Source organism: Penicillium argentinense (genome assembly GCF_028826775.1).
Source record: "Penicillium argentinense strain IBT 30761 chromosome Unknown utg000005l_segment0_segment0, whole genome shotgun sequence".
Taxonomy (NCBI): domain Eukaryota; kingdom Fungi; phylum Ascomycota; class Eurotiomycetes; order Eurotiales; family Aspergillaceae; genus Penicillium; species Penicillium argentinense.
In genome coordinates, this window is record NW_026622664.1 from 38,560 (window position 1) to 57,244 (window position 18,685).

The window sequence follows — 18,685 nt, forward strand, 5'->3', positions numbered from 1 at the left end:
GTGCTAGACCGAGGATACTGTGGGTTAAGACGAATCACAGACTATTCGCTCGAGGACGGGCTTTGCCTCGAGGGGTCGAGTCTGCGGGTAAGATTCACCTAGAATTCGCCTGATCCTCTAGCTATGATCAGGAACAGTCTTAAATACACGAATAAAGATGTAAACACAGCAAACAGAAGTAACGTAAGCAGTAAACCAACAAGCGGAGTAAAGCGGGGTAATTCTTATATATCTCATTCATCTGCGGAATGCCCCTTGGACGAACATGCACTCATCTGACAGCATTATTTCGGCCGAAATTAGAGATATGGCCGATTGATCAGGTGATATTGATCGCAGCCTTGGAAGCCAGGTGTTGAACCGTTTTGACTTCCAACATCTATACTCTAAATGTGGTCATTCAGTGTGGTGAAGCTTAGGTCTAGTACAACCGTGCGACCGGAGTATGGATGATTCTCTAACTGCATTATATAGCAATTCTTGTCCGAATAAATCATGAATAGTCTATGACTGTGCCTGGCAGGGTCGCTGCGGTCGGCGGTCGCGAATTTCGCGAATTTGATGGGGTGTGGGTCTTCCGGGCACGCACCGCTGGGACCGGGAGCACGCACACTGGACCAATGGGAGCGCGGATAAATCAAGAGGGCCCTGTCTTTATGGAATTTATGGATTAGATACCAGTATGAAAGATTCAAGGTCCGAGAATAGAAGAGGAGAGCTTCCATATGACTCCTGACATCCATCCTTCTTCAGCACCAATATCTCGACAATTGCTAGGCTTTTCTTTTGCAAAACATAGCGCCGTTAAAATCCCGCTCAAAGTTATGTACACTTTATATTCATGATAGTTTATAAAGCCAGTCGATAAGCACGTCTGAAATGGTCAAGCGAACGATATCAAATATATCCGCAAGAACTTGGGACTAACTGAAGTATCTCTGGCCCTTCGACTCGTACCGCAGACTCGAGTGTTTAAGGCTAGGGTTCGGGAACAAAGCTGTGCCTAATAGGAACACGCGGCGCTTGCCGATCTTCCTAATACGAGATCTGATGAGTCATGCGTATCCTTTTGGCTGACTCTGCTGTTTCCTCCACATCATGCATCCACAACAATACTCGCCCAAATATACTTTAAGAAGAAGAGGTGGGACATTCGAAAAAACCTACTACCTTTTTTACCCCGAGTGCCATGGCCCATCAGGCACACTCCCTTCCATGGCATACGCTAGCGGCCAACTTTGAACAGAGACGAGTGGGCAAGTGCAAGTATCTTCTGGCGCCACTGAATAAGCCGCGCCAGGGAAAGCAGATCACACATTTCACTGTTGCATTCGCCCGTGCGTTGACCGAGTTCTCCGCCACGGAACGCTGCAAGTACTCGCCAGCCATCAACGTGCGGACGAGCATCGAAGACGACGATGACATTGTGAGCGAGACAGCTATCCAGCGTCTAAATGATCTCTTCTATCAAGTTAGAGATGAGACACGAAAGGCTAAGAATTGCAATGTCGGGCCTGATAAGCCCCCCTTTCCGCTACCACAACTTTCGACCCGGAGCTATTCCACGGACTGGGCTGGAAACGTCATCCGAACCGAAGAAGAAATCGCTGCCTACGACGAAGAACTGCAGAAAAAACGAAACGCCCCGCGCTCTGCTCGGTGCTGGAAAAATGTCGACTGGTGGCGTGGTCACGCGGAGACGACCGACGTGTTGACGATGTGGCTTATCTTGGGTGAAATGGAGACCTTGTTTAAGATCGCCCGATACGCTCCGGAGACGGTAAAGAGAATGTGGTCCTGGAATGACCATTATGACCATTGCGGACTAAAGCAGCTGATGGAACGAACGGTGGACTTCTATATTGGAATGAACGTGCTCTACTGCAAGCCAGAATGGTACGCAGAGGGTGAGAATGCGTGGCAGTCGTATTTCGATGAGAAGATGGTGCGAACAGATCGATATGAAAGGGAACTTGAAAGATACCGAACTGGCTGGCCCTTTGGTAATCCTAGCGCGCCCCTGACGACCGCAGAATTGCCTCCCGCCGAATGGGTGCCGATAAAATTTATCCGACGGAAAGACTACCGTTCCACGCCTATTTACAAGTCAATGCTATCGGAGGGAAAGAATTGTCATGCCCTTGGACCTTACCGCCCCTTGAAGCCAGGATATGCTTGGTCTATTCCGCACTGGCAATTCTTTGGCTACAGCGCAATTATCGGCCTCGGGGGCTGGCCGACTGCTACTCAGAGCCCTCCCGCGGATCCTTTGAAAAATGGTGGTGGGCAGGGTTTGAGAAACTATCTAAAGATTTGCTGGGAGATCCTCGTGCGACTGGACAATTTCATGAGGGAATTGGACGTGCGTATTGACTGGCAGCAAGTAGCATCGGACTCTATTGCAGATTGGTATCGGTTTGAACCTATTGGTCGAGACAAGTGGTGTATAGGAGCGTGGCGTCTGGGCTTGGCCGGAGACTTGGACATGACTAGGTGTGGATTCACGGTCGAACGTTTTGTCTAGCCTCTCATGTGGTCTGTTTTTAATACTATAGTCAGCGCAATCGAACTTCCCAGTCTACTTCTAGCGAATATTGATATAGAGCGCTTCCTCTCTCGTCCATAACATGTCAACATGTTGAAGACGCTGCAGTGACCGTCGTTCGAAGTTCTGTAAATGAACATAATAGGCTATGGATGAAATAATGGGCGGCGAAGAAACGTCCACTTTATACGCTGCCGAGCTCAGTGCCATCGAAATGGCACTCAAATTAATCTTGGAGACCACGGAACCGTGGGCGGCACAGGCGAGAAACGGGTTTGTCATCTTTGCAGACAGCCAAGGGGCATTGAAGGCGCTCCGCCAACCACGGATGCCATCAGGACAGGTCTACCTGGAAGAATGCCTCCACCTGGTAAGGCAACACGCAGCCAATGGCCATCAAATCCACCTCAGGTGGATACCTGCTCATCAAGGAGTGGCCGGCAATGAACGTGTCGACCGACACGCAAAGGAGGCGGCCCAGGAACCAGAAGGACCACAAAACCCAAACAATCGTTATATTCGCCTTGCAGCTGCAGCTAAAAGCCGCATTCGCCGCGAGGCAAAAATCGAATGGGAAAGGTCATGGTCTATAGAGAGAACAGGTCGACCGACGAAACGCTTAGTCGAACGACCAACAAAGACGCCTTCTTCTTCCGAGCTCTCGTCGGCTGGGTTTCCCCAGTGAACTCCGAGACTGAGCACCCACTGACGGAACTCGCGAACCAGGTCAAGCACCAACAGCAATTTACGAGTAAGGAGGACCTGATAAACGCACTGAATCGCCAACACGGAGAGCTATTTGAAGACGAAACCCGCGAACAATATCTCCTTTTTACCTCCGTCCCACTGCCGCAAGCCTCTGCCTTGAGCCATGAACAAAGTCGAGTGAGCAAGTTTTGCAGACTCTCTTTCGATGTTGCAACAGGGACTTTAGTGGCCAAAGTGATGCCAAGTTGCGTGTATGAGATCGTAATTCGCATATTTGATCACCTACTCCTACAGGAGATGGATGCTATAAAATATAGGCTAAGAAATTCAGCCATATGGGACCATGACTGTCACTTTCGGTAATTGGAGAAAAGAAGCCGATTCCTGTTTTAGTCCAACACTTCAAGCTCCAAATCCGCCTTTGACCTTTGTTGTTGAGACGGGCCTAACAGAGTCAGCGGGACACCTGAGGCTCGACGCACGAGGATGACTAGAGAGCGAATCTTCGACTGTTCAGCTTACACTTACTATTAGTATTTCACGGGATAAACCTGACATTATGTTTCAACAATGGGAGAGGGACGATCGAGGCCTTAATACTCGCACTCGATCACACTTCTCTACGGCACGCATCATTACATCCTTGAAGCTCTTCCGAGCCGGCAACAAGACATCAGTGACGGGTGAGAGTTACGTGAATGAAGCAAGCTCTTCAGCAACCCAACTTGCGCTTCCGCTCCAAAAAATCCTCAACCGAACTCCCGTTAACCCCAGCAAAAAGACCTAGTTATCTCTGAGGAAAAACTAAGGTGCTTCGCGGAAAGGATTTGGAAACGTCAATCCTTCATGTGAAATTACTGCGCTACCGATCGCCAGAGCGCACTTTACCCAGATTTATACGTGCAACACGAAGTCTTCACGCACAACTTAAGCTTTCCGGGTCCGACTCCACCGGCGCCGCCGTGGTGGGTTCGTCGCAGACGATTGCCTGTCCCGACGTGGATGCAGACCGCATTTGTGCTTTGGCCTTACAGTGGGGAAAATCCTTTTACCACTACGGCCATGTGTATTGGGAGCATTTTTATGTACACACCAAGTCGTCGGATTGCGACCTCTCGGACTTACAGGGCGGGGATATCATACTCAATGACTCATGCCTTCAAGATTTGCAAAAACTGCGAAATTATGTCGATTAACCTCTTCCCGATTGAGCTTGAGCAGCGCTTCCTTTCTTATCACAGATATATTAAAAAAGGCATGTCTTCTATCTACTAATCCCGTCTACATCCGGACTAAAAAAAAGTACTAAAGATCTAAGGGCTTACAGTCTTTATTAATACAATCTAAGGGCTTACAGTCTTTATTAATACAAGTCTACAACGTCGGGAGGCATTCATAGAATCTAATAGAATGAATCAGCAACTTTATCCACCCTAATTCGGAAAGGTTGCCTTTTTTTTTGCAAACGAGGGCAGGTAAGGGCGGAGGACCGGGGCGGAGGGCCGGGGGGACGGGCCCTCCAAATGTTTCCGCCGAGGCCTACCTGTCGCTGCGGTCTTATGCGTAAACGCATTAGACTGTAGCGTCAGAGAAGGCCCGTCCGCGCTCCCTCGTAGGGAGGCAATGTGTCTGCATATTGCAATGCTGGTTTCTATATACAGAGGGGAGGTGGGAGGGACAAAATCGAGTCTTGACTGCTTGAGAGACGACAAGCTACCACGAGAGGCAAGCAACTGACTCTTCAGAGGCAGTTGTAGGAGGAAAGGAGCCCTCCGAAATGTCGGTGTAGATGTCACGTGAGACAGCGTGGCCAACGTGAGGCAACCCCAATAAAACTTCTCCCTATAATTTACAATTTGTTTTTGTTTTTGCTCGCTCTTCCGGTTGACAAACTTTGCGGTTGTACTGTTCCGAAGTCGGGGTAGCCTGGGCTGGCCTGATAAGCGATAAGCGCGGGTATCTGGCTGATTGGCTGTCGTGCTTGTGCAGAATTCTCATTGGGTGGGGTGGGGAGGCGGGGAGGATGAAAATTGGCTTGAATAAGAGAATCTTCGGTAGGACGATTGGATGCGGGGGGCCGGCCGGGCTACGATGGAAATCATAAGTCACTTGCTATCCCTGCGAATGTAATAGTTATGGCTTTAGGACAGTACTTTCGGAACTGAATAGCCGAGAACTACCGGATCTATAGTAGGAATACCTGAACATTTCCAACAAAGAGGAGTGGATTATTGCAGCCCTCAGGTATCTCGTCGTCCGGACAAAATCACCTTCGGCATTCAAACTCTGCCGAGAATCATCCTTATCCTTAGTTATTTAAAGTCGTGCTCTCCTCCGAGCATATCCTCGTAAAGTAACGATTTCGAAGCTCCTCTTTGAACGCGGTATCGTCAAAAGAAATCACTCCCTATCGCACTTAACCAAAAAAAAGTGGCAGCTTAACATATTCTTGATATGGTTGCTGTTGTGCGGGAAGCGTATCTAGCGTTAGGCACCAAAAGCTATGGCGAACACTTTGTTCTTCTTTTAACACTGGCCTCCTTGACGGTATGTCATGCAGCTCGCAAACGAAGGCTCACCCGCTAACACAGTCTGTCTACTCCATGAAGACATTCCTATATGTTATTTATTCCGTTTATCTCTCGAGTCTTTCCAGGTTCCCTGGTCCTTTCTGGGCGAAAGTTTCCCCATTTTGGCTCGTGAAGCAAAGTCACTCCACTCAAAGAACCACCGCTGTTCTGAGTCTTCACAAAAGATATGGTAAATTCGTCCGCATTGCGCCCAATCACATTTCTATCAACGTCTCCCAAGCGGCAAATGAGGTTTACGGCCACAACTCCGGCTTCCTGAAGGCAAGCTTCTACGAGGCGTTCGTTCAGGTCAAGCCAGGCCTCTTCAATACTCGCGAGGTGGACGTACATCAGAGGAAGAAAAAGTACATGAACCCTGCATTTTCAGCCAGAGCTCTCCGAGACTTTGAGCCACATATGGACGAGGAAATTTGCTTATGGAAGTCGCGGCTGCTCGACATGACTCATGGAACAAGCGCCAAAGTTGACTTCGCGATATGGAGTAAGTGCTTCACTTCCAAGCTATAGCCCATAATTTCTCGAAGCATTCTGACTGAGGTATAAAAAGCGAATTATCTTGCTTTTGATGTTATTGGGAGCTTTTCATTTGGAAAACCTTTCGGCTTTATTCAGAAATGCCACGATGATTATGGCCTCATCCAGGCTATTGATGAACGCGGAGAAGTTTTCAATGCACTAGGATCTATACCAGGCTGGCTACGCCCTTTCATGAAGTACCATCCGTTTGATCCTTTCTGGAAACGGGGTGCCATGGCTGGGGCTAATCTTGAGGTTTTCGGTCGACGGGCGTATCTTGAGAGAAAACACAGCAAGTCCAGCGACCGTCGAGATTTATTATCCTATTTACTCGCAGCTAAAGATCCCGATACCGGAAAGCCCTTGCCAGAGGAAGAAATTATCGCCGAGTCGATCAGTTTTATCGTCGGCGGTAGCGATACGACCAGCAGTACAATGGCCAATTTCATTGACTTTGTGTCAAGAGACAAGACACTTCTGAAGCAGATCCAAAAGGAGCTTGATGCTAAATATCCAGGGCCACTGGGCCCAAACTGGGTGGCTGACAATGCCACAGCAGGAACCCTTCCTTTGCTCAATTCGACTTTGAGGGAGGTTATGCGTATTCGGCCGACGAGTGCAACAGGGTTGGAGCGCGTGACCCCAAAGGGGGGCAGGGTCATTGGAGGGGCCCTTATTCCGGAAGGGGTAAGTATCTTAGGATAAGGGTAGATCCATCTATTACTGACACTGCTCGCTAGACCATTGTTAGCGTCCCAACACAATGTGTAATGCAGGACGAGATCGTATTTCCAGACCCGTTCGCCTTGCGCCCAGAAAGATGGTTAGAGGGAAACGCCGAATCGCTTCTCATTTCTTTTCTTCCCTTCTCTACTGGCCCCAGGGCCTGCATTGGGCGAAAGTAAGTCCGCCAAGTAGCACCTGATCCGTCAGATGACTGACAAGGCCGATGTTCTAGTTTCGCCTGGATGGAGGCTGTCAAGGGCTTGGCCACTCTCTTTCGTCTCTTCAATCTTCATCGAGCAACCGAAGCAGAAACCGAGGTTCGTGAGGGATTTTTCAACAAAGCCGTCGAATGCGTTGTGGAACTATCCCGGCGTCAGGATTCCTGAAATTTGTGACGGATGAACCTGGGAATAGCCTCGTCTCGTGGAAGGATGCCTGAGGTATAATATTAGGTCGTTTGCACTACGCGTTTGCTGGGGACTTAACCCCTCTTTCTCTGGTGGACTTGCTTTCTTTCTCCTTCCTTCTTCATCTTTGAGATTCGCGTCCTGTAGGCACCGAATGAATCTGTTTCTTTCGAACGGCCCGTAACAGCGGCGAGGAATCAAGGTAATGAAATCATTCATCCGTCGACCCATTGTACCGAGGATTGACTATGGTCGATTGAGAGGATCGCTACGGATGGATAGATGATGAAACCCCCAGCTAGGCCACACATGTGGAAAAATCGATTACGAGGTCTGCAGCGATAACCCAATAAAATATGCATTGATGATCCACCTACCAATTAGGTATGAGTAGTTCTTCACTCGGACTCTTTCGCTTTTTGGCTGAGCTCCGCCAGGATCAGTCGTATAAGCTCGCCGATATTGGTCGCGCCAACGAGACTGGTCAAGCGTATTTCGACCCCGAAGTTACGGCGGAAATGACCGACAGTCTCGATCATGACAATTGAATCAATGGAAGTTCTCGCGACCTGAGCCCTCTCGGTTTCATTTCCCACCTTGAAGTTCATATGGTGCCCAATGTACTCGAGAAAAATATTGTACGACTGTGGCTGTTCCAGAAGGGCTGGGTTTTGCTGGGCTTGGACCAGATACTGCCTCGTCAGCTCAAAAATGCTGTCTACCGTAGTATTCTGTCCTTCCAATCCAATGTTTGCAAAGATGCGATAGCGAGCATCACGCCAGGGGATACGTTGAGTAACATCCGGGTCAGTTCGGGTGGTGCCCATGCCCACAATAATCTGACCTGAGGCAGACGTACCGTTGTTGCCATACGGTGCCTGGGACGCACAAATAGTTGTCTGTAGCGCCTCGATTACCTGCCCCTCGTCCAACAGTTGGAATTCCCACTGACGAGCTTGTGCCAGCCATTTCGGCTCCTGGCTGAAGCAGCCGATATCACCAACCGCACCTAGATCGAGTGTGGCAGCTGGCAATCCTAGGGACCGGCGAAAACGGACCAAGGAGCCAAGATATGAGTTGGCCGAGGCGTAGCTCGCTTGTCCAATGCTACCACAAACTGCGGCGATGGAACTCATGACCACAAAGAAATCCAGCTTCGCAGAGCCAAGAGCACAGTGCAGGTTCCAGGACCCTTTTACTTTGGGATCTTGGACTGCCATCCAATCATCGTAGCTGGCTTCGAGAAGCGGCGCAGGCTAGTAGATATCATGTGAGCCGGACGGTGTGGTGAAAAGTACCATTAGGGATGGTTCAATTGGTTTCACTCACCTTCAAAACCATGCCTAGGTGAATCAAGCCGGAGATTGGCATGGGACTTGCTGTCACAGCACACTTCACATGATCCATATTTGTGACACTTCCAGCAATCGCGATCGGTTGGCAACCCTGAGATCGAAGCTCTTGGAGAAAAGCCTGGTCTTTCGGTGAGCGCGCTCCAGATCTAGAGAGGAAGACTAGGTGACGGGCGCCATTTTCGACTAGCCAATTTGCCACTGCACGTCCAATTCCTCCCAGACCACCTACTATGAGGTAGGACGCGTTTGGCCTAAAGGATACTGTAGGTGCGATGGTGATAGCTTTTGGGATATTGGTCACGGCATTCTCGGCCGTGAACCGGATCAAGATCTTGCCCATGTGTATCCCTCGTTGCATGTATGCGAATCCCTCTCGAGCATCTGAGGCATCGAAAATCTTCACGGGTCGAATTGGCTGAATCTTCCCTCTTATACTCAATCGAGTGAATATGTCACACAACCTGACGAGAACCAAGGTTAGCCGTGACCTCACCAGAGAGTCTCAAGTACCCAATACTCACCGTTGGAACCGGGCCGGGCTCTCCAGCATGACTTGCAGAAGATCCACCCCAACGAAGGTGCGATTGCCTCCGAAGGGCTCCATTTTCATGGTCCCATGGCCCATGAAGTCGCGTTTCCCGATTTCCACCATCTTACCGAATTTGGCCACGCAGTTCCAAGACGCGTGAAGTAGCTCCCCGCTGAGGGAATTCAGGACGATATCGACACCTTTTCCCCCAGTAGCGCTCATGACTTCACTGGCAAAGGAGGTGTCTCGGGAATGGAAAATATTTTCCCGTGGAATTCCAAACGTTTCTTCCAGATACTCCACCTTTTGAGATGTGCCCACGGTCGTGTATATCTTTTCGTTCCGGTTAACAAAATTTGGGCATCCTAGGCGTTTCTGTACTTACCTTTGCTTTCATAGTTCGGGCAATATGGATCGCCGCTTGCCCAACTGCACCACAAGCCGAGTGAATCAGCACCGACTAGTGACTGTCTGTTAGCTCCTGCAACACTTGTTCTCCAAATGATATTTTAATATCTCACCTGGCCTCGTTCCAGTTGTCCAACAGTAAGTAGGGAGTAGATGGCCGTTGCATATGCAACGGGGATTGTAGCCGCGTCTTCCATGGAGATATCACTAGCAATTGGGAAGCACATCTTGCTAGATATCACCAACCGCGAGGTATAGAGTCCAGTACCAAGGGCAGTGACCCTGTTACCTGGTTGAAGGTGAGTGACTTCAGCTCCAACCCGGCGCACCACGCCACTAGCTTCAAGACCGAGTCCTCGCTCTCCATCAATTGCGCCCAAAGCCACCATTATATCCTGTCACGTCAGCGATGAGCCTAAAACACAGAAGGTCCGACATACTCGAAAATTCATTCCAGCGTAGTGCACATCCAACTCAACATCATCATTTCCAAGGTCGGGAAGCTGCTGCTGCTTCCAGGCAATTGAATCCCGACTTCCCGGCCTTTCAACCGCGAGAGACATTGGATTGTCCTCCGCCATGGGAGGTGTCAGCTGTTCAAAAGGTAGCCAGTAGAAGCGACCAATATGAACGACGCCATTCTGCAGGACGAATTCGCACTCAGGATCCCAGCGGTTTTGGAGAGATTCTCGGCGGATCTTTTCATACACCTTAACTAGGGCGCCGGCAGCGCATTTGTCGAATTTGTCGACTTCGAATGTTGCGAATTCAACTAAGGCTTCTAGTCGAACGGTTCTCGCGAAGCCCGTGATCAAACCGGATGATGGGTCGTCGCACTGCATTTGTGAAGGTCTGCTGACCCACAGCGTTCGCCTCTTCCCTGTCATATATTTCAGGAAATCATTGTATTTCTCAGCCGATAAATCCGCAAAAAAGGGGCTATTCAAATCTAATAGAGAAATGAAATTACCCTTTTCCAGAGGAGTGATCTCTTTTGAAAGATTTTCCAGGGTTGTCAAGTAGATCTTGTACCCTTCACTTTCGAAATTACTCCTCACTATATCTACCCAGGGATGACTCTCTGGGGGACAAAGAAGATATATGGAGTCTTTAGGAGGTTCCTGGAGTGTGTTTTTCGCGAGAATCGCTTGCTTCATCGACCAGGGGTACATGGACATGCTGCCAGAGTGATGCTCAGGCTGCATGAAGCCAGCCGCGAGGAGTTCAGACTCCCAAAATTCAGAAGGGAACGGAATTGGCAGATGAAGATCATGCGGCAGGGTAAAAGGGGCCGGCATCATACCCTGTAGTCATGTTAGCTAGCTGGCCTTGAACTTATATAGAGCGTGGGTCCACTATACCATGAAGTAATCGATAATGGGAACGGCTTTGCGAGTGTTAGAATTCGTGGCCCAGTGCATGAAAGCTCGTTTTTAAACTTACGCGGAGTGACCTCACGCACCAGTACCCTGCCTCCTGGAGTAAGCAAAGATTTGACATCCTGCATCAGTATTGCTGAGTCGAAAAGTTTGGGCAGATTCTGAAGTAGCACAGGTTAGCGCACACTATCTTGGTATACAGCACTATCAACTCACACTGGGGACAATAACCAGATCATAGCTTTTGAGCTTGAACCTCTGGGCAGAAATTGGAAGCTTTGGATCAAGAACGGCTGTTGAGAACCCATCAATGTTCCCAAACTGCTCATTTGCTTCAGTCAAGAGATCAGAGGACTGGGAGGCAAATGTGTATCTGGAGAAAAGACTAGTTCCTTCCTCAGATTTTAGAGCTGCCAATGCTCCTGATGTTGTACCACATGTGCCTGGATTGATCTCTAGAATAGTCATGGTGGGATTGGCGTGGCCGAGTAATGAGAATGTATAGCCCAGGTCGACGCTTGTTGCTGTGAACTCATATAGCGATTTGAAACCACTGTGGTCCATGAAAAGCTCCGTTAAGGAAACTTGGTCATCGAGTGCATCAAGGACCTTTGTCAGGTAGCCACGAATGGGCTGAATCCACGACTCCGACGACTCTGTCGCAGCTTCGAGGTCACAAATCAACTTTGAATGAAGGGAAACTGGATCCCGAAAACCATCCACAATGTCTGGGAAAAAGCACATCATGACATTTCGAAGTCTATCGTAATTGTCTTGTATCCACGGTTGAGATTGTTTGGAGTCCAAAGCCGAAGCCGAACAACTGAACCCCATGCGATCGACAAAATCCAAAACGATGACAATTGTCAGCTTGGCCACCACCTCCATGAAAGATGTGTGTTGTATCGACTTGAACAAGTAGTCTTTGCCAGCTAGAAGATCAATGTCTGGCTTCCAGTCTAGGCGAGATCCCAGTGGGATCTTGGCTCCAGTGGAAACCTTCGGTTTGTTCAAGGGAATGAACCTAACTCCCTCCAGAGCGAAGGCCACGCCGCCGTTTGAACGTCCCATCACGGACCCTCCCAGGGCGGATCTCAATGAGCCCGATTCGCTCTTCAAAAAGACAGCTTGCAGTGAAATCATCTCAGTAGCATCTGAGATATAGATACTGTCGATGTACACTGGGATTCCAATGCTGGACATACGACGAGGAAGCCCGTTGCATGATGCAACACCCAGCAATTGAAGGCCTTGGTCAATCACCGCTGGATGAATACAATGTCCATCGTCGGCCTTAGATTGGTTCCTCGTTCTCACCCTTGCAGCTGCATAGTAGTTCGTCGGATCGACAGTGATGTCCTCAAGTCTGCGGAAACTCGGCCCTAAACCCAGTCCTAACGCCTCTAGGCTGTCAAACCACAGGTTGGATTGAACATCTCGGGTACCTGGGACAAAATCTTTAGACTCTGGATAATTGTCCCATTTGATGTCCTTGCCTGCCTTTGCTTGGCCGGAGCAGTGCTTTTGCCAGTTTTTGCCATCCCAAGCAGAGATAGTGAAGTCGTACCATAGCGAATCAACGCTGTCGGTAAGCCTGTGTGGACGAATATTGGTCACAATTTCTATCGGGCTCCCTTCCTTCAAATTCAACACGGCTGTGATGAAAAGTTCTCGAACTGAAAAACTCGTAGAGCCGGTGATCTGGCGGATTCCTTCGCCGACCATTGAGATATATCCGACGCACGGATAAACGATGTCATTCCCAATTTTGTGATCTGACAACCAAGGAACATGTTTGATTTGGAGGCGATTCCTCCAGGAAGGCTCAACAGCTGACGATTCCGGTGAACGATAGCCTAGGAGTGGATGGGGTGCAAATTGCGCGTGTTTCCACTCTCGTGCGATCCGAGTGTCATACCAGTACCTCTTGTTATGCTGCCATGGATACAGAGGAAGATCTGTGAGAGCTTTGCCCGGCCCATTAATTGCAACAAAATCTAGAGGCACATGTTGCTGATATAGCCCGCCCGCCGTAGACAACAAGCATTCCATCGGATCTTTGTCTTTGAGGAGAGTCGGGATATATGCTACCAGCGACTTTTGTTCAGATGCCTCAAATATCTGGTTCAATGGGCCCGAAAGTAGTGACTGAGGCCCTACTTCGACAATCACCCGGCCAGTCTGGCTAGACTGAAGCAGTGAATTGATTGACTGATGGAATAGGACAGGTGACTCAATTGTTCGACGCCAGTATGTAGTGTCTAACTCCTTGGGTGATGAGATATCCTGACCAGTTACGCAGGAGAACATTGGAACCATCGACTCATTCGGATCAAGGTAAGGCCCAACCATTTTAGCATATTGCCGCGCACTCTTAGCCATACTATCTGCTACATCTTAGTTCATTCCTCAGAAGCAATTCTAGGATGCTAAAGACTTACCAGAATGATATGCAACTCCGACGGGAAGGCGTTTGCAAAGACAAGTCGGGTGGTCTGATGCGATGTTTTGCATAACATCATCTAGTTTGTCAGATTCGCCAGAGAGTGTAACATTTCGAGGGCTGTTTTCACAGGCCACTGTAACACCCTTTGTGAGATAAGGGAGAACGTATGATTTGCCCATGCCCACGGCAGCCATATAACCGGATTCGCTCTGCAATTTTGTGGCTGTACCGCGATAGTAACTCAGAATGATGGCTGACCGCAGTGAGATGGCACCTGCAGCATAGGCTGCTGCAATCTCACCGCTTGAGTGCCCGGCGACTGAGTCTGGTCGGACGCTCCAGTGACAAAGAAGATTGACAAGCCCTATCTGGACTGCTGTGCATAATGGCTGTGCAAGCTCCGCGTCCTCAATCCAGGAGTCACTAGCATCGGACAAGACCCCTATATCAAGTTAGATATATTTAAGTCTTTGTTAAAGGACAGAGTAAAGGGTGTACCTTCGATTCTCCATCTTGGTGGGTCTGTAAGTGATTGCAACACTTCATCCATTTTCTTGACGTCGTTGCGGAAATGATCAAACTGGTTGAGCAGTTGCTTGCCCATTGCCGGCCACTGAGCTCCCTGGCCAGGGAACACGAATGTGACTTCTCGACAAGTACTAACGCAGGGGAGGTGGACCTGGTGAGCTTGAATTATGGATTTATCACTTGCTATAAGAAACCCGCGAGAGCACAGATGATCTCGCCTAGCTCCCAGAGTATAAGAAAGGTCCAGGAGCGCATCCGGGTGATTTTCAAGATATTCACGTATTTGAACCTCTCTCCACTTGAGCGATTCTTCCGAGCTGGCCGATATGGGAAGAAGTTTATATCCCTGGGAAACGCTGACGCCATTGATGCGTGGCCTTATCGCGCCAATGGAAGATGCCGAATCAAGAATGACCTGAGGTCTTAGTCAAAGGTCAATAGGGAAAGTCTAGAAGCTTACATGTGCGTTGGACCCTCCAACACCGAAGCAATTGACGCTGACTCGTTCGGCGCAACCATCTGGCCAAGGAGTGAGCTCGCGGGGAACTCTTAGTCCATCCTTTTCGAAAGCAACTTTGACCAGTCAATCGGTTGATTCCGTTTCCGTGTTGAATGCGCCTTTCTGCTAACTTACTTTTCGGATTGGGATGGTGAAAGTGTATATTGGGCGGGATTAGCCGGTGTTCAAGAGCTAATACAGCCTTGATTACACTGGTGAGTCCTGCCGCACCCTCCGAGTGTCCCATGTTTGGCTTGACCTAAATGACAACATTAGTACTCAATGATAAAATGATACGTTTGATGTGAGTGACCCACCGAGCCCATCAGAAGTCCATTTTTGAAGATCTTTGCAATCACGGATGTCTCTATTACATCGCCCTTCTGAGTCCCAGTCCCATGGCACTCAAAGAATGCTGTTTGTGAGAAGTCACCGATAGCCGCTTTCTCATAAACCGTTCTGATGAGTCTTTCTTGGGTCTCCGGTCGAGGGACGCCCACCATTGGTGAATTTCCGTCGGAATTGATCCCAGTTGCACGAATAACCGCCCTGACCGGATCTTCTCCTTGCATTGCAGCCTCGAGCCTCTTGATGAATATGGCATTCACGGCTTCGCCTCTCCCGTATCCATCTGCGCTTGCATCGAAGGTCTTGCAGAGGCCGCTAGGCGAGATAGCACCATAAGCTGACATAGAGGTAGATGTGGTGGGAGTCAGAATGAGGTTGACCCCGGCCACCACTGCCATTTCGCACTCGCCAGAATCGACGGCTTGGCAAGCATGGTGCAAGGCTGTCATGGAGGACGAACACGCTGTTCGGTACGTAACACTAAGAAGACGTTAACGAATGTCACTAAGGGTCCGCTTGATCTCGATTTGATCACCAACCTAGGCCCTGTGAAGTCAAACAAACGCGAAATCTGATTCGCCAAAGTAAAGTCGTGGTTGCAGGCGACATGATTTCGGTCATAATCTTGTCGATCCTGCACCGACAGCTCCATCCAGTCGTTCCCAAACGCCCCGACGAAGCAGCCAACATTTTTGCCAGCCAAGTTAGTCTCGCCCGCATTCTCGATGCACTCCCACACGACCTCCAGCAAAAGTCGTTGCTGAGGATCAAGTCCAGCCACGAGTTGAGGTCGGAGACGGAAGAATTCTGCATCAAACTTCGCCGGGTCGTCCTGCAGGAAGTAGCCACCAGCTGTTCGTACTAAGTCGGGGCGGGTCGTGCTATGGTGCGCGCTCATATTATAGCGAGTCGCCGGCACTTGGCAATGGCCATCCTTTCCTTGGATAAGAAAGTCCCAAAAGCCTTCTGCAGTTCGGACTCCTCCAGGGAGTTTCATGGCCATGCCCGTGATGGCAACCGGGTTTGACTTCAAGGGCCACGGATTCCGCCCGCTCTTCTGGGTGGCGGGGAGGTCCCCATTAGAAGTCATCTGCAGCGATTGTGATGGAAGTGTGCCATTGACATGAGGATGTCCACTAACTGGTTCCATGGCCGGGGGGTGGTCTGCATCGGATTTGCCCGTGCTGATACTATTGATATGAAGCGAATCATCCATAACGATGTGAGCATGAGAAAAGGAAATAATATGGACTGTAAGAAAGAAGACAAATGTGAAAGAATGTTGGCCAGTGTCAATTATATGAGCTATGTGTCTAACTAAGGAGGGGTGCTTTTTCTTTTTCGATGTATAAACATCAGTCAACGTCAGAATCTTATTCAACAATAGTGATATGTCCGAGGATCTCTCACATGCGGGGCGCTCATGGAGTCGATCTCTTTTTTTTTGGGCGAGCTGAGATTAAATAGTCCCGAATGCTGTGGGTACACGGGAAGGTATCGTCAAATGCAATGACGCGGACAATGGGGCTAATGTAAGGAGCTGAACCCTATTATTTAGTCTATCGTATTTGACGGCCTCTATCCGATGATTTAAGTATGTGGCTTGCACCAAAGCTCCTGTTCCTCCAGATCTTTTAAACCCGACTGCGTTTCGGACGTATACGGACAATTCCAGACTTTGAGCAATCTTATTACCTCTTTCCCATTGTTCACTTCCATTCAACCTGAAAACTTCACCCTTCAGACTTCAAACCAGCCACAGAGTCTTCTGTTTTCATTCGTCGGTTACTTCAAACCACCCAACTCGCTCAGCATGCGTTCTACCCAAATATTGACCATCCTTTCCGCTGCCAGCGTTCCCCTCATTCCGGTAGCTAGTGCTGCCCTAGGCTTTAACTGCCTGGAAGCTCTCCACAGCCTGGACCCGCCTCGCTTCGCCAGAGTCATACAGGAGAACTCGTGCAAAGCTGGCTGTCAGCCCCGATCGCTCGACTGGGCCAGCCATGGGAAAGAGTTGATGCGTGGCTTGATTGAAGATGGTACTGTACACACCAAGATCAACGAAGGACAGGAAGCCCTTGCCGACTTTATGGATAGGGTGTTCGAGAGCTTGCGTGAAAAATGTGAAGACAAGCTCAACGGTGGCCACATGTGTCAGGACGAGGTGCAACTTCGGGCAATGATGTCCTGTGTCGAACAAAACAGCCGATGGGCTGAGCTCAGCGCCCTGTCGGCTATTCTCCCCTTTATTAGCGAGGAACGATGCGAACTTGTCAGCCAGTATCTGAATAGTGTTCAGCTCTGGGAGAAGGATATCCCAACACGGATGCAGTCCTATGTAAACCTCTGCCATGACGATCTCTAACGCTCTCATTCGGAGATCCTAGGAGGGCTATTGGATTGGAACATGACATCGTTTGAGTTTAAAGCTGAAAGTGGAATTCCATCCATCACATCTCACCATGCATGACATTTACCTACCCAATAACATTGGAATAACCCCTATAGTCTACTTACGGATTTAAATCCAGAAACGTATCTCATTGGTCTAATATGGCAACTTTTAGACAACAATCCCAAATACAACGGTCTAAAGTCTATGATATAAGTAAACAGAGCTATAGAAATATTACTATATAGTATCGTAAGCCGAGAGATGTAGCGGGCCAGGGCCCGATAGGGATCATGTACACGTCCTTGATTGCTCTCGCATCCACACCGTTGGGCCACAACTTCTCCTTGCATCGGGATGACGATACGAGAGGCACGCAATGGCTGCACATTGGGCAGGGATTCCCTGGGCAAGACTGACCGCTCTAACATTTATACTGCACTGTCCCCACCCCCATCTCTTTCCTGGGACTTTCCTTCAAGCTTCGGTAAAACGAATATGGCCTAGTTGGACTGAATCAAGTCTTGCTTTAGCCCATCAGTGGTAAGCTGCGACGAATATTTATGCGGTAAGGATCAATTATCCAATATCCGATCTTTCTAGTGTCCCGCGATGGAGACATTATGTACCTGATCGTGCCAATCAGTATGGGACCGATAGTGTAACGGGCTAGTGCCCGATCCTTTGTCCAGTCTAGGCCTGTACACAATGTCTTCCCCTAGCTCCCTGGCGTCTTCACACGGCTGATTCCCCTCTGTGTTTATTCTCGTCTTCAAGCTTTAGATAAACTGCATGTTGGAACCGCCTAATTGACGCAATTCGGCCGTAGCCCTTCACAGAGAGGGTTTAATTCACACAAACTGGATCCTGAGCGGGAGATTCAGAACACCAATACTTCTCCAGCTCAATGGCGTTATGGAAATAGATTTCTTCTCATTTAACCAGAATGTGCATGATTTCACCTGTACAGAACGACTCCTAATGTGTGGAGTAGCTGACAGTTAGTAGCTGAAGCCTTTGCCCTTGCCCCACCGCGGGAGGGATAACGGGACGTTAGTAGACTAGACCGCGGCATTTCCCATGGTGTTTTCGAATTCTACTCCAATTCCCAACTTTTATGAAATTCCCATAAAAATTTCCCTTTCCGGATAGTTTATGTATGTAGTGGGGAGACCCCCTCCCCCTACTACATGGGTGCCATCCAGACTATGTGACATAGCCGGCAGTATACAGTGGCCGGATAGCTAGTTCTAGAATACACCTTCTTACACCTCCCCGACCTGACCCCTACATTTGGGGTTCTCGCTA

General features: G+C 49.2%; 5 protein-coding genes across 5 annotated transcripts; 4 read left to right on the forward strand and 1 right to left on the reverse strand.

Moving 5' to 3' along the window:
- Window positions 1-1,189: 1,189 nt before the first annotated feature.
- Window positions 1,190-2,524, forward strand: N7532_004817 (uncharacterized protein; the record flags this gene model as incomplete). The annotated part of the gene is made up of 1 exon (XM_056617311.1): window positions 1,190-2,524. One exon carries the CDS (start codon window positions 1,190-1,192, stop codon window positions 2,522-2,524), a length of 1,335 nt encoding a protein of 444 aa, XP_056473470.1.
- Window positions 2,525-3,271: 747 nt separating this feature from the next.
- On the forward strand, window positions 3,272-3,743 carry N7532_004818 (uncharacterized protein; the record flags this gene model as incomplete). Its single annotated transcript, XM_056617312.1, has 2 exons — window positions 3,272-3,514; window positions 3,585-3,743. Coding segments are annotated over 2 exons (402 nt in total), but the record flags the coding sequence as incomplete, so codon positions are not given.
- A 1,964-nt stretch (window positions 3,744-5,707) lies between these two features.
- N7532_004819 (cytochrome P450) lies at window positions 5,708-7,472 on the forward strand (the record flags this gene model as incomplete). Its single annotated transcript, XM_056617313.1, has 5 exons — window positions 5,708-5,800; window positions 5,845-6,325; window positions 6,392-7,047; window positions 7,101-7,261; window positions 7,319-7,472. The coding sequence occupies 5 exons, from the start codon at window positions 5,708-5,710 to the stop codon at window positions 7,470-7,472; spliced, it is 1,545 nt and encodes a 514-aa protein (XP_056473472.1).
- A 419-nt stretch (window positions 7,473-7,891) lies between these two features.
- Window positions 7,892-16,201, reverse strand: N7532_004820 (type I iterative polyketide synthase; the record flags this gene model as incomplete). Its single annotated transcript, XM_056617314.1, has 15 exons — window positions 7,892-8,749; window positions 8,823-9,309; window positions 9,370-9,710; window positions 9,763-9,837; window positions 9,899-10,180; window positions 10,226-11,089; window positions 11,147-11,172; window positions 11,229-11,325; window positions 11,381-13,551; window positions 13,606-14,052; window positions 14,109-14,553; window positions 14,599-14,711; window positions 14,773-14,896; window positions 14,955-15,465; window positions 15,525-16,201. The coding sequence occupies 15 exons, from the start codon at window positions 16,199-16,201 to the stop codon at window positions 7,892-7,894; spliced, it is 7,518 nt and encodes a 2,505-aa protein (XP_056473473.1).
- Window positions 16,202-16,798: 597 nt separating this feature from the next.
- On the forward strand, window positions 16,799-17,350 carry N7532_004821 (uncharacterized protein; the record flags this gene model as incomplete). The annotated part of the gene is made up of 1 exon (XM_056617315.1): window positions 16,799-17,350. One exon carries the CDS (start codon window positions 16,799-16,801, stop codon window positions 17,348-17,350), a length of 552 nt encoding a protein of 183 aa, XP_056473474.1.
- Window positions 17,351-18,685: the final 1,335 nt, after the last annotated feature.